The sequence below is a fragment of the Metopolophium dirhodum genome, chromosome 5 (genome assembly GCF_019925205.1).
Source record: "Metopolophium dirhodum isolate CAU chromosome 5, ASM1992520v1, whole genome shotgun sequence".
In the NCBI taxonomy this organism is placed as follows: Eukaryota; Metazoa; Arthropoda; class Insecta; order Hemiptera; family Aphididae; genus Metopolophium; species Metopolophium dirhodum.
In genome coordinates, this window is record NC_083564.1 from 27,708,756 (window position 1) to 27,723,884 (window position 15,129).

The 15,129-nt window shown below is 28.3% G+C and overlaps 1 protein-coding gene across 1 annotated transcript; it reads right to left on the minus strand.

Annotated features, from left to right (window-relative positions):
* Positions 1-2,824: 2,824 nt before the first annotated feature.
* LOC132945278 (uncharacterized) lies at positions 2,825-7,291 on the minus strand. Its single transcript, XM_061014976.1, has 7 exons — positions 6,697-7,291; positions 4,111-4,221; positions 3,959-4,022; positions 3,759-3,900; positions 3,551-3,679; positions 3,386-3,487; positions 2,825-3,324 (listed from the first exon to the last, which is right to left on the minus strand). The coding sequence occupies exons 1-7, from the start codon at positions 6,909-6,911 to the stop codon at positions 3,173-3,175; spliced, it is 915 nt and encodes a 304-aa protein (XP_060870959.1). The 5' UTR covers positions 6,912-7,291; the 3' UTR covers positions 2,825-3,172.
* Positions 7,292-15,129: the final 7,838 nt, after the last annotated feature.

A 15,129-nucleotide genomic window follows, 5' to 3' on the forward strand; every position in this document is an offset into this window, starting at 1 on the left:
TCTTTTTTTTAGTAACATTAAACTAAAAGGGAATTTAAAATAAGCGGGTAAATGGATGTCGCTCTGTTGTACAGTAGGTTACAAGTGGGTCATTGTATAATGGATTGAATTAAATTTGAATATTTTGAATTCAATAATATCATAATATCAATGTATACGAAAAACCATTCTGAGCGGAGACGGTTGGTCAGTTTGGATATTTTATATTGTTATTATATTTTAGTATAGCCTGTATGCAGTGCCATATTTATGGAAGGACAGATGGGACATTTGCACTGGGCCCACTCATAAGAGGGGCCCACAGACTTCCAGCATACAAAGTTAATTGTATACCTTTTTATCATATTTTGGGAAAACCAAATAGATTTGGATTTTAGTTGGAGATTTTGGTGGGTTATAAAGTATGAGTTTTCCCTGAAAACAACGACCTTAATCGACTTTACTGATTACAAAATCTAATTGCCGTTATTATAGTAATAATACTATTATCGTCGTAATATTACTATTGACGTTATTCTATTGCGTAGTTATATCGTCAGTCGTCAGTCGTATTTATTGTATAATCTATTAATTGTCATTTGTTTATTATTTTTAATAATTTAAAATGTCAAAATAAATAATTAAGTGGTTCAATATGAAGAGAAAATTAAAGAATTAAATGTCATGAAAAAAACAAAAAAAACTACACGGTAGATAGGATAAATATTTAGGTTTAGAACTAGTTTATCAACTAGCGCACAATCGAAATGTTTGTGAAAACTAATTAGCTGAAATCAAATTTAATTTTAAAAAACATTTAATTTGATATATAAGTGTAATAATCAAAAATTGCTTTTTGACTTGTACATTTACTGGAATAAATATTAAACATTAATTAGACACATTGAAATAGTGTAGTGTTGTTGTATATTAAATAATCAAATTTTTAACAATACAATTTTATTCTATGATCCAATTTTAATTGCCTATAGCCACAAAGCCACTCATATATAAGCAACTAATTACATACGACAATAATTTAAAAATAAATTATGCATACATTTTATTCTAGCATTTAAGAAAATAGAGAAGGACAATTTGGGGCCCAAAATTGTAAATTGTACATGGGGCCCATAAAGCGGTAAATCAGGCCCTGCCTGTATGTTGAATTAATATTATTTCTATTTAATTACATAAAGCGTCCGGGGAACTTGCGCATACTAATGACACTACCTACAACTCACGATGGATATTGGATATGGAATATTTCCGAAATACGAACCCTTAAAAATAAATTGCTTTTAACAGCCATGAAATATCTTGTTTAGCCTCAGATGTTCCTAACTGGAGATTGGGTAACCAGAAAAAAATCCTGAAATCAAATATTAAATTATGGTTCCCAAGTGCCAGCCACAACGCCAGGAACTCAGGAGTAGCAGTACTTACTACTTACACATAACGTTACATAATTGTTAATCAGAGGAAAAAAGGGGTTTTTTCTTTTTAATAGATAAATGCTGAGCTGGTATTTAGTATTTACATATTACAATATATAAAAAAACAAAAAGGGGAATAAGGGAACATACACGGGAATAATTAGAGTTAACTGATAACTGATTTCATTAAAGGTTTTATGTAAAAAATATATCCTATTGGGTTGGGAGAGGAGCCAATTTTACTACTGGACAGGTGGTTACACCTTGTTTGGTATATGACTACCACTCTCAACACACCATCTGGACCACTAGGACAGTGATCTATAGGACCAAGAAGAATAAATCCAAATATTGTATCAAATACTGTAGGTAAACTACAACGCAAATCTTGGCGTCTACTACGAAGTACTTAGGAAGACATCTGCTCCCAACAGTAGTTAAATCGGAGCTGGTGAATCAAACAGAGGGTCGTTCAAGACTAAGTGAGAGCATTTGTTTAAGGGGGGAGTTGATATATTTTAGTTTACCTTTATAATTAACCAAATAAATACCACTTAAGAAATTAATTCTTCTTAGGGAGAGGTTAATTTCAGGGGGGTTACCCCCTCTGATGTACACTACTACACACATAGTTACGCCACTGTCTGTCATAAAATATTTTACTTCAATTAAATGCCAACTTGCACAAAACAAGAACAAAAAAAGAAAAAATATCATTGATTTACAATGTTTGATATAATTCATCAATACATTTGATTTTTTAGATTTTAGTTAAAAATAAATACTTTTAAAATTAATTTTGAAATAACTAGGTATATAACAAGTGCATATTGTATGAAAACATAATAAAACCAAGATAAAAATAGAATCTATAGTTAAATCTAATTTCACAAGCATGTTGTAATAATTATTTTGTTTTGAAATACGGAAAAATAAAAATATTTAATCTAACACACTATAATATATACTTAATAAGACAACATAAAATATTATACTCAATTGTTCAAATAATTTAAGATTTAGAAATATGTAAAAAAAAATATATATATTAAAATATATATTGTTATTTATTATTAAAATAAATAGCATAAATGTATTAGTTGTGTTGACATAGTTTGAAAATAAACAAACAAGACCTCTTCAAAATTATCACAAGCATTCAGATATAATGCTTATAATATGGCTTGGTAATAAAACAATGTTTAAGTATGAAATCAGTTCATGTAAAAGCCAAAATATCAGTTTTCATTCAATAATAGAAATTTGATTATAAAATGACACTATTATGTTTTTGACTATTTTTAATACAAATTTGAGATCAATTGTTCAATTTACGGTGGTATTAAATGATTTTAAAAAATAAGAAAACCGAATAACGTAAATATATGATGAACATAATACTCATAAGAGAACATAGTTAACTAGTTATATTCATATAGAATCAGCTTATAGAAACTAGTAAGTTTCTAATCACATTAATTAAAAATGTCATGGAATACAATATTTGAGCTAAGACTTCTCATAAATATAAGGCAAATTAAAAAAAAGTTCTCTTTTATGTTTGTATATTAAACATAAAAAATAGGAACTTAAATTAATATATTATGTCACAAGCTTCAATGTAATGGATCAAATGTCTAAAGAGAAATTATTCTCATCTAAGATTTAATTACCAAAATATTAAATTTTTTTTATTATTTATTTGCTTACAAAAAGCAATATTTATATACTATGAAATATTCTTGAAAAAAAAAACACTACTTAAGTAAATCTATTTCTTCCTCAGTTATTACATCAAAGTCACTTAATGTGCTTGATGACAAAGATATAACATCCATTTCTTGTTCTTTAGCTTCTTCGCCTTGTTCAACTATTCTAGAATTACGAAATTCTTCACTTTCAATAATATCTATAAAATTAATAAAAAATAAAACGATTTGCATTGTTAAATTAAACAGTAGATAACTTACTTTCATTTACTGCTTCTGAAAAGTCTAGAAATGTGTTATCTATTTTGAACTCATTTGTAATAGAGATATCTTCATACACAGTTTCCAAATCAGGTATGTCGTCTTTAAAAAAAAAAAATAGATAAAAATACAGGCAATAATTTATGTATTTGTCAATTATATTACCAGGTTCAATTAAATCATCTATAAGGTCATAATTATATGATGACACTTTTGAATTTGTGTTACGATTATTTATATTTGATTTTATTTCTAACAAATTCATGTCAATCCAAAGTAAAATGATAATATAAGCTGTAAAAATATTATGCAATAAGAGTGAAAATCAAAATAATAATAATGCATCGATATAAAAAAAAAATAGTTAACTTACCCAATATGAATGTAACAGTCATCATAGACACATATGAAGTTAACCGTTCCAGACGATCAATAGGTAATTCAAATATATGTTCATTTGCATAACATATAGAAGGGACTGCAGCCCAAGATAAAACCCAAATACAAAACAAAATCTAAACAAAATTAGCTTAGTATTAAATTTTGAATAATAAATTCATATTAATACATTACCATTTCATCAACACTTTTTGTTATGAGTTGATGTCCAAGAATTTGTGATGAGTATATTCTTACGCTTAAAAAAAAAAAAATATAAAACCATATGATTAATTTCTTTTATTTAAATGCATTATAGTTAGATCATTTTATATACTTCTACATACGTATCATGTAATGGTGTCCAATTAAAACTTTCATCCCAAAATTCAAATACAATAAAAAATAGTATCTGAACAATGTTGCAATAAACAAAAGGCCCAACAAAACCATAAGATCTAAAAATAAAAAAAAAATTTGTTAAATAAAAATAAACCGATAAGTTTAACAACACAATGAGACTTAATAACTAAGTACTTATTATATTATTATTTATTCTTTTTAAATCTAGAATATTTAAAAATAAAATCTTTGCTAAAAGGCTGCCAAAATCAAGCAAAACAAAATTGTATTAAAAATAATAATTTGTAGTGCGAGTGTCACTACATCACAACTCAAATACATAGGTGATATAATATATGAATTCTTAAAATAAATTAACTACATAAGCAATATCCAATAAAACATTTTCATTTGATTACAAACAAATAAATTACAAGAAATATTTTGTTTTATTATAAAAAATAAAATACAAGATTAAGATAAAAAAATTTACATGTTACATAAAAAAAATATAGTATCTAGGTATTTATGAATTTTTTTATGATAAAACATAAAAGGAAGAAAATGGGTACCTATAGGTCATATAGTTAAATATTAAAATTTAAAGGTTTCTTTTATAAAGTAGATGTGTATTATTAATATATATTTATTATGAAATTCTATGTTTAACATCATAATATTTTATTAAACTTGAAGTGTAACCAGAAGCGTATGTATGAAAAAATGTATAAATAATATTAACAATTCAAACAATAAAATACCTATAAGTTATTTACTTTTATTCCAAGTATTGTATATTTGGTGCAAGCTTAACTAAATAGTCCAAAGTCCATAATACTATTTATAATGATGTGATGTATGGTAATCAAATCAAGATCACTTGGGTTATGTTATAATGTTAGCATTTTTAATTGCACCATTCAATTAATTATATTTTTAAATACCTAATTAATTTGTCTTATTCAATTATTTCTAGATACACTTGAACTTATTTCAAATATTTATCACTTATATTAAGATTTGTATCGCATTGTATTATGTTTAGGAAAAAAATATTATTTTATTTTATCCAGGAATTTCTATCTGGTTATTGTCAATTGCTTACTGTCTCTTAAAATGTTTTGCTAAATGCTTCTATATGAATTAGGTATTTATTACTTAAATTAATTGATAATTAAAGATCACGATAAATTTATAATATAGTTCTGTGCACCTTTTTTTTTATTTTGTTAGCTTTATGTTAAATATTTTTCAATACTAGAGCATACATACAAAATATTTCTAATGTGTTAAAAATTATTAATTATGAATCAAATTAATATTAATTTTTTTGATAACACAAAGTATTAAATAGAATTATATGAAAAGTGTATATACATATCATAAGATTATCTAACTGTCATAACAAAAACAATTATGTAGGAATGTATAAAGTTTTTATTTTTTCTAAAAACACTATTTTAAAGTGTTTGTTTTGTTTTTAGTTAAGTAGTTTCAATAATAGTGCCAATACATGGCCTTTGGCCTTGGGACAATTATTCTGTTAACCCTACTTGCCAACTTGCCTCCAATTTCCTTTCATTGGGAAACGCCCCAAAGAATAGGTCAACAATTTTAAAGTTGTTTTTTGTTTGTTATCAATAATTTAATGATTCAAAACATTTTAGTAGATAAATAGTTTAAAAAATAAGTACCTATATTTCTATGAATTTATACTGTGACAATGCAAAAGTATACTGTTTGTTGTTTCCTATTAATATAAAAAAAAACAAAATATTAAGTAGATGGAATGGGTACTCATCAATAATAATACTTTGCTTAATCCTTATATAATTAATCATACATATTACTAATTGAAAAAGCCAAATGTATCATTATTATTTTAGTAAAAATATAATATTTAATAAGTTATCCATATTTTATTGACATATTGATAATTAAATAAATTATAATTGTAAAATAGTTTATGTATATTATGTAACACGCTATTATACAATTAGTTAGGCTTATGAAATCAAATATTTTGATACGGTTTAAAATTAAGTCTATGGCAATTAAAGCTCTTCTTATAGGCCACTGAACATATTTTCTCGGTTTTTGTATAGAACTTGGAGCTTGTCCAAATAATATTTTTGTTTATATTACAAACAAAAAGATTGGTAGGTAGTAATAATTTTGCATTTATGCTATTTTAATGCAATATTATATATTATATATATATGTATATATAATATTTTATATTTTAGTGTACTTAAGAAAAAATTACAAATAGAATCTAAAAAAAAGAGATCAGTCATCAATCAGTAATTTAAAGAAAAAATAGAATAGCAAATAGCAAAAAATCTCATAAGGACGATGCCCACATATCAGAAACTTCGTTGCTAGTATAATAATGGATGGTCTCATTGACTAACAAGTACATAACACACTGACTCAAACTTATGTATGGGCTACAGGCCAGAAAAGAATGTGCGTCACTGTGATAGATATTTAATGTACAATCAGCAGTGAAACAAGAGTCCAATGATACTGGCTTTAGATTGTACAACACCTGATAAACATCAACCATTAACTTTAGGCGTTACACTCACTCATAGACAAGTATGCTGGGGTAGATGTAGACGAAAAACCATGGGACCAGCCAATACGAGCCCAAGTAGTTCTTGAGCTGTACGAACATGACGACGATTCGCTCACAAACGTGCAAGTCATCGATGTCGGGCGACGGCTTGTGTATCGCCGCCGCCGGGCACCGGGACCGCCGCTCGACGTCGTACTGCGAGTTCATCACGGGACAGCGGTTCATAGCGGCCGACGTCCCCACGGGGCTACAGCCGATTCTCAATAACGATAACCGACGGCGGCGGCGGCGTCTGCGAAGTGGACGATCAACAGTGGCGTTCGTCTCATGGGACGCGCGTGATACGAGACAACGTCGGAAAAATGGAAAATAAATCCGAATTCCAATACAACAATATTATTATGATCGACGTGTGTGGCGAGCAGTGCACAGACACTGTAATATTATACTAAAGAGTAGACTGCGAAGTGCAGTAGTGCAGCGCGTACGAAAACGAAACTGTTGTAATAATAATGATAAATAGTAGATGGTAATATTATTATTACTATACTGAATACTGAAACCTATTTCGGCCCTCGGCACGATCGCCGTCGCACGAGTCTTTGTTGTTGTTGATAAACAGCTGTTCGGCACATAAACAAGTGCGCCGCGCTGCACCACCACGGCGGCACGGACTACAACAGGGTGGCAGGGGCCGTGATCCGGGCGACGTACGATGTGCGATGCAATTATACCATTGGTCGAAAATCAACGGCTGACGGCTATCGAAAGCTCTGTCTTCGTCCGTCGGTATTGTAATGTACTAATGTTATTGTGTGGTTCTGTACTTCTGTGTTCAGTTGTTGTTATTACTTATTATCATTATCATTGTCATAAATTGTCAATTGTCATAACTTATTTGTCGTTACAACGTTACCTACAGCTGAATATAACATACTTCATAGTTCATACTTGTTAATATTCGTAAATCGTTAGACGTTTATAATTGTGACTTGTTGTGTATGACAAAATCAAGTTTTATTTTGATTATTTTGTCATATTAATAATTACGATGCATTGTTTTTGTCGTTTTCGTCCTCCGTGTAGTGTGTAATATACCTACAAGGTTCCCAAATACTACTGATTACTGTTCACAAACAACATTACAAGGGCGGCACACAGCACTACTTTTTGTTTTTGTTATTTTTTATTCGAGTGTCAGACTTTGGCTTTCACATTAATTGGGGGTGGCTAGTGAGCACATAGGTCATCATCAGTTTAACTCAACCCTATCCCCCAACAGTGCCGTAGACAGGGATTTTAATATGGGGAGGTTTATCACAGTGGCGTACGCAGGATTTTTCAATGGGAGGGGCTTGAAAATTAGTTACAATTTTATTTTTGTTTTGTCCAGTTTAATAATTTCAGACGTTTATTCGAGGTTCTGGTAGAAAAAATGCTATGATCATATAAACTTGGATTCCCAATGTATGTTTTTGGAAGCAAATTGGATCTAGTTGGTACTTTTAGCAGGTCAAAATTGAAAATGCTCAATGCTTTTTAAAATAATTGGAGAAAAAAAAATGAAAATTTATTAAAATTGTTAGGTAACCAGCTTGGTTATACCATCCTCACTTGGATTGTATTTGATTAGTTTAAATTTTTTTTCTTTAAATGTCTATAAAATATTATTTATCAAAAAGTCAAAAAGCTTAAAAATGTAATACGTAAGTTTTTACTATAGGTAAAATATTAACGATACATAGGCATCATGGTTATTTTTTATAAGCATTCAAAGTTCAAATTTCGTCAAAACCACAGTTAATTTGTATGGCTATACAATTTAATACGAGGTCTTTCATTCAAATAGTTCATACTTTTACCGAAAAATTACAGATAATTGGTATGCAAATACAATGTTTTTTCAAAAATGAATTCATTTTGGTCAGATGTATATGTACTATAGTAGTATAGTTAACAATTGAAACTTGATAAATATATTTTTTTAAAGTAATATTATACGGGCAATGGGGGGGGGCTTCGGCCCGTTAGCCCCTCCCCCCGCGGACGCCACTGGTTTATCATAATAATTACATATTATAAAAAAATGAATACATTTATATACTGTCCATGTTGTAAGGGTTGAGGGTTGAACCCCTCCCCCACTGGCGTCTACGATCATGTATTCATGTCACCCAAATCACATTACAATAAAATTAATAGTTTCTAGTTTCTACGATGGCTTTTGTTGAAACTATATATTTTTAGTCCGAACCTAGTTGAAAAAAGGCAATGGGTATTTTTTATGAAACGCGCTACAAGGTCAAGCTGCTACTACAAAAGACCTTTCCCGATTTGCTTCATATCCCAACCTCTATAGGCAAATAAGTGGAGCTTGGGTGAAAACCTACTTGAAAAAGTTTAAATATGTTGGGAGTGTTGGGACTTGGCGAATGGTGAGAATTTTGCTTATGGTGTTTTTAATACCTACATCATATTATTTTGTTTTTAATTTCATTAGTTCTTGATTAGATATTAGTCATTACCTATTATACATGTTCTATTTTAGCTCACTTAATAGAAAATCTTTTATTCTTAACTTATTTTGAATTTTGATAATTTTGACCTTTAAGTTAGTTTTGATTTGTTAAATGTATTTCAATTATTTTAATGACGGCATATTATACACTTAATATTGTATAAATTATAAATATATTAGATTTAAAAATTAAGTTTATTTATATCTACATTCTACATTATAATTTTATGAGTTTTTGAACTTAAAACTATAACGGATTTTTTGATATTCATACGTAAAATAACGATATTTCCATCGATAATTCCTCAATCGATTTTTGTGATTTTTTTACCGAGGATTTTTTGTAGGTAATTTAATATTCAAAGAATATTAATCGTAGAAATTTGAAACATTCCATTATTATTTAAAATATTATTTTTAATACACTATATGAAATATTTTCATAATATTCATATTTCATACTAAGTTTAATCTATTATTAAAGATGTTTGGAATTTTCAATTCTTGATAACTTTTTTTTAAAGTGTTTATAAAAATATTTTTGATCGGTTAATATGCTTGAAAATTTACTATGTACCTATACTACCTAGTACCTAATGCATTATTGTACTATACAAGCTTCGGAATTCTTGTTCGTATGCGGTTAGGTTACGCTTCTATACGTCATAACATGCGGTAAACCTGTTTTTTATAGTAAATCAAAATATCAATAAATTAATTAATGTAGAATTAATAATACAAATATTTAGGTATGTATTTAATTAATATTATCTAGTAAAACATCATTTAATAATAATAGGTACAGTGTACACAAACAAATATGTCACGCGCTGTTATCTAATTAATAATTATCTAATTCTAATAACAATAATTTATTTTCATTATTTTTTTATACTATTAACGTTCGTATAGTTCGTACATCAAAAACCAGGTGGCGCTGTTTTCAATGTTCTAAACAAACACACGACAGAATATGCCTCTCTATTAGTATTCTTGTCTATGACGTATACCGATATGTCTATATATTATCTAGTATTATAATTATTTATAAAAATATTTATTATGTATTACAATATGATTTGACGTCTTTTAAAAAAACATTTAAATGGTCGTCCTTATCATTTTTTTATACGCCATCGTCGTTCTACTATAAATGTCTAAATATCACGGCAGTAGAGATGCTGAAGTACCTAGGTATAGTAGGTACCATGCATTTTTTTTTTAACTATACGCACGAAATTTTAAAGCTGCCCATAAACATTATTTATGAGTATACAATTTTTTTCAAGAGGCATAGATCCACAAGAAAGAATATCAATTTGAATTAGTCCATTTTTCTTTAAAACGTATCATAGTATTTTCCTCTGGCAGAATAATTAAATTGAAATGTTTGATTAACAATTTACATAATTAACAACTTTAATTAGAATAAAGTTCAATCGTCGCCGCCGTTGACTCGGTGTGAATTAGGTACTTTGTATATATACATAATAGACAACAAGTGTGAGGTATACTACTAGGCACGACAATTAATTTCTTGTATGTGTTTCTATATTCTACCCAAGCTCCTTCATAAGTTATTTTATAGAAATTTTAATATCCTAGAATTTTCTATAAAATATCTACAAAACTTTATGTGTTTATTAAGATGGGGAATTGGAAACTTACCCTAAATCCCACTAGAAGTGAAATCAAGATATTTATCATGAGAAAATACGCCAATCTAGTCTTAGTACAAATCAACAACCAAGAAATCAAATGGAATATGGAAAAGCAAGTATGACTCATTGAAATACTTAGGGCTCACGTTACACCTAAACAAAAAAACTAATTTGGAAAATTCATATCAATAAAAAACTAAACAAAGATGAAAATTATCTTATATTGTCCTATTACCCCCTACTATTAAATCATACCTCAACTAGTTAACTCTGGAGATGAAATGCTCTCTGCTGCTAATATAAGACCGATAGGTATCTACCAACTTACTTATGCCTGCCTATTGCCTATGGCCCAGTATCAGCTGCTATCAAGATATCTTCTATCTTCTCTACATCGTGTGAGTACCTCCCTACAGTAGGTACCGTTTATGCTGTAGATTAGGTGTCTACAGAAGTCACTGTAGTGGATGTGTTCAATTTTAATTCAATGATATAAATTCATTGTATCCGAATGACCGACACCGAATATAACGGTTCTGAGCGAAACGGTCTGTCAGCCTATATTACTAATAATTATAATACCTACTTTATTTTTCCACGCATTTAAAATAGTAGCAATAATAATCACCGAGTAAGCAACTGTTATTCATATAAATAATAATATGTAAGTAGGTACTATAAACGTTTTTCTTTATGTCAGCATAATGGAATGCACTACACTAATACAGCCTATACATATAATATATTATACACATACCTATAAACAAGAATAATTATGTGGTGACTGGCAATGGTGGTTGTATCCAATAGTGTTGAGTGGGGTGGGTGAATTTGAAATCCCCAGAAGCAGACGTCTGCATCTTAGTGCGTATCGTTGGGTTTACCCCCCCCCCCCCCCAAACTACAACTATCAGTGTTGGAAGCTTATTAGTCTAATAAGTTACCGACAATTTGAGAATATTAACGATTTAAATTGAAAAAATTATGTTTGAAATGGCCCATTGAACATTTCTGTGCACACCTTTTTAAATAATTTCCATTTCTATCTATATTTCTATTGGTATTTGAAAATTTCATATTTAGAATATTTATTTAGGTGCCAAAATATACAATGCCTACATGTTAAATACAACTATACATGATAGGTTTATAAATATATAACGTTAATTGGTATAACAATGAATGTAAATATAGCAACAAGTTTTGGTTAATGTTAACACTTATAAAAATTAAATATATATATCTAGGCAAAATTAGTCACATAAATACAGTCACATAATTAGCATATTTTTTATAAAATAATAGGTAGGTAGGTTATCATAAAATAATAGTTGTGTTACGGTTTTTCATTTTTTAAAGCTATATTGTAAATTACATTTTTTAGGTATCTATATCAATGTCAATTATTTCTCTATGAAAATTAAAAATGGCCAAACTACTAGGATGAACATTTTCCATAAGTAGTGGTTTCACCACTCCCTGGGGTATAGCCGTATAGGTTTATTATGTTATAAGCATCTATACATTATAATGTATAGGTAGGTAATATTATAAATCCCTCTATTATATTTGTAACAAACATTTCGAAAGATCCTAATTTGCATATTGTACAGTAATATAGTAATCTATTTTGTGGTATACCTATCTATTTGTGATATAAGTACCAAGCAAATATTATTATTATGAAAACAAATCGCAACTATTGGGTAGCTACCTAATAATAAATATAAAATTCTAAAGAAATTATTTCATTCATTTCACTACATACCTAGATAAAAAATACGTTTTTAAAAAAGTACAATTATTATTCATGGTTAAATATGGTTATATATGTCGAGCAATCAGTTTTTTTACCACACATATATATTATATTCTATATTTGGCACAATAAACTGCGTATACACAGTAATACAGTATATTATAGTGCCCCCACTAAGCTTAAAAGAAAATATAATCTTTTATTACTTGTGACGTATATACCTACATGGTACATGTAAGTATATTAATATTAATATTAAACTATGTTTATTATTTTTACACACAATATATAATGTTATCGTAATTTGCCACGGCGGTGTCTTTATTTACTCTAGTATATCAGTTTATCACACAACGCAATTCATATACACATGTAATATGACTTGTATAACGTATAAATACAAATGTATAGTAGATTGCACTTGACAATTTAATACTCAATAACTCAATGATTTTACTTACAGTTTTTAGTTTTACGATATCAGATAATTTTAGCACCTACGATAATTTACGATAACTTATCTTATAATAAGAATTGAAGAAATATTAATATGATTTTTATTTTACCATTTAGGATCGTGATAATATTATACCCACGCGATATGAATATAAATTATAATGAACCTAAACATTTTTTTTTTTAAATTCAAAATGGTATAATAATATTTTAAAACCTCACTTCGCAAATCTATTGTACAAGAAGCATAGTACATGATGTGACAGTTTCAAAAAACTTTATTTGAAAACAATCGGATGAAATGAAGTTCATCAAAATAGCTTTTACCGTTTTACTATAGTGACTTTTTACGCTTTTAGGATAGGTGTGACCTTCCCCTTTAATATCATATTAATATATTATTAATATGTGTAGTGTGTACTGTACTACTGTGTAGCAATATGCGGGTAGGCATTAAATACATTAATACATTATAATATTAATACAGTACTATAGTCTATAATACTGTATAGTGTCCCTATTTATGAATTATTATAAGAGGTTTTTGGTCTTAATTGACTGTAGGTATGTCCATTGTCTATAAATTATCAAGTACTGTTGTACTAGTCTATAGCGTTTCATATATTTTATGCCTTTTAGGCTTTAGGTTCTATCACAGTACAATATGTAATTAAGACAAATGTCGTCGGCAATAAACATCGATTTTTTTCTTAGGGGATTATGCAATGTTATAGTCTATAACGAAATAAGGAATGGAAAACTCTGAGGCCCCTAAATAAATTCCAACTATATCGAGGACCGAGAGCCATGGCCCCCTGGACCTCCCATATAAACCGGGGTTGCCCATGGTGACAGTTAATATGCTTGCATTAGTTTATTACATATTTAATTGTTATCTATCAGACCTAACTTAACCTTAACTTATATGAAATATTAAAAATCACATAGGAAAAAATTATTAATGAAAACATTAATTTGTATTTTAAAAATAAATTATACAGTTATTTCTTTGTTGATGACAAATCAATACACCAAAAAAAAAAATCCAAGAGTGTATGTGACAGCCCTCCCCTCCGCCGTGAGACTGCAGAGCATATCCTTGTAGTAATGTACTGTATATTATATACCTATATGTACGAGTACAATATATACAAATGTTTTTACTTATTTTGATAGACACGTGGTAACTGAAATTTTGAACTCTATAACGGTTAGGTCGGAGATAATGATTTGTAAAAAAACTGTATACGTTTTGCATGTTATTTATTTTAATAGTCACGCCACATTTTTATGATGAATTATTCATTAGGTAATATTATAAAAAATTACATCCTCATGGTGTGCTCGATAAATTAAACATGTTTTACTTTTGTTCGGAGTTAATTGGACCCCTTGTATTATTTTCCATTCTCGGTATTATTGGCATTTTGTTTATACCATTTTCAATTATTTTTTTCAATATGAATATAATTCAAGGTGACTGGTTTGAAATGTGATGTACTTTCGTAACAACATAATATGAATAATTAATAATTATATATATATTGCATTGTGGATGATAATATTGATATGTACTATAATATAATAGCGAGACAAGTTTAAATAGTGACCTAATTTTTTTTTTAAAGGGTATACAATAAATTTAAATCCATAGGTATAGGTAAATATTAATAAGTGTTAATATAAGGTATTCGAACAATTCATTTTTAATTTACAACAAATAAATTATAGGTTCTCAGTTCAATGTTGATGCGTGTTTTATTATACTAAATAATCATGAACTTGATTATTAAAAGTCTAAAACAGTAAAAACTAAAATCCTAATCGGTATTTTATGTTTGTTGCTTTGTGTTACCTAGTAATTTGGTCTCATACTCTCATTCCATTGTTCAGTATTTTAAAATATAAAATGCAAATTACTTGCATCCATATATATATTTGATTTTTTAGGTACCCAGTTAAATATGTTTTAAAAGAAATTCTCACAAGACTTGTTTTTATAATATGAAGTAGGTATTAACGTCTAACATTATTAACGAAAATAAAAGA

Excerpts from the sequence above, each read along its gene's own strand:
- LOC132945278 (XM_061014976.1), bottom strand. The coding sequence starts at position 6,911 with ATGAACCGCTGTCCCGTGATGAACTCGCAGTACGACGTCGAGCGGCGG. Across the intron at positions 4,023-4,110 it reads TGGACACCATTACATGATAC|CGTAAGAATATACTCATCAC; the intron begins GTATGTAGAAGT and ends TTTTTTTTTAAG. Across the intron at positions 3,680-3,758 it reads GACTGTTACATTCATATTGG|CTTATATTATCATTTTACTT; the intron begins GTAAGTTAACTA and ends ATATTTTTACAG.